The following is an 887-nucleotide window of genomic DNA, read 5'->3' as shown; positions in this document are numbered from 1 at the left end:
TGTGTGTGTGTGTGTGTGTGTGTGTGTGTGTGTGTGAGACCTGTGACCTGTGACCTGCAGGCTGCTTACAGGAACATGAATAATGACCAGCAGTGGGCTGCAGTGGTTCTGGACTGACAGCAGTAATTAAAGCAGCCAAGCAGAACTCTGGGTGTTTGTGTCCTCTCTGCTGTCAGCTGCTCTCATTAACGTGAGCTCAGCACAAACAAACAAACAAGAAGCAGACAGGAAGTGATGAGGAGTTGTGCAGAGTCTTCAGGGCTGGTTCAGGGTAGCGTTTGTCTTCATGTCTGTGTTCTGATGAGAGCTGACAGGTTCTTCTGCTCCCAGCTCACGTTGTTAGAAAGCTTCTTCAGATCTTCTCTTCCATGAATGAGAGCTGAGACAGGAAGCAGGAAGTTACTCCATCCTGTGTGTTCCAGCGTGCTGACATCCTGGACGAGCTGCAGAAGAGTCAGAAGGTGTTTGCAGAGAAGCTGAACCACCTGAGCCGCAGACTGGCCTGGATTAATGCTACCATCTACTCCAAGGTGATCTGCTGTGTTTACACTGGGTTCTGACCCGTGTGCAGCTGTCTGATGCTGGACTGTCTTCAGGAGAAGATGCTGGACGTGTACTGGTTGCTGTGTGTGTGCATTCGCACCATCGAACACGCCGACAACACGGGCTCTCTGTTCGCCTTCACCCCCGAGTTCTTCCTGAACGTGGCCATGAACGCCTACAGCGCCCTGAAGAACTACTTCAGCCCTGCCAACAGCATGGAGGAGCTGCCAGGTCAGCCTCGTGACCTACAAGTATTTATTTAACAAGTCGTCTGACTTTAGTTTATTTCAACAAGCAAGAACACAGAGCTTAACACAGAACCACCAGGCTGCTAACCCCCCCCC

General features: G+C 51.2%; 1 protein-coding gene across 1 annotated transcript in view; it reads left to right on the top strand.

Annotated features, from left to right (window-relative positions):
• Window positions 1-422: 422 nt before the first annotated feature.
• LOC106536395 (E3 ubiquitin-protein ligase RNF123) overlaps window positions 423-887 on the top strand; it is a gene marked incomplete at both ends in the record, with an annotated part of 7,862 nt that continues 7,397 nt past the window's right edge. Inside the window, 2 exon segments of the mRNA XM_014033666.1 lie at window positions 423-530; window positions 597-774. Of these exon segments, the coding sequence (XP_013889120.1) occupies window positions 603-774 (172 nt within the window).

This window comes from Austrofundulus limnaeus, unplaced genomic scaffold, assembly GCF_001266775.1.
Source record: "Austrofundulus limnaeus strain Quisiro unplaced genomic scaffold, Austrofundulus_limnaeus-1.0 Scaffold1800, whole genome shotgun sequence".
Taxonomy (NCBI): Eukaryota; Metazoa; Chordata; class Actinopteri; order Cyprinodontiformes; family Rivulidae; genus Austrofundulus; species Austrofundulus limnaeus.
This window is presented reverse-complemented; position numbering and strand designations above follow the sequence as displayed.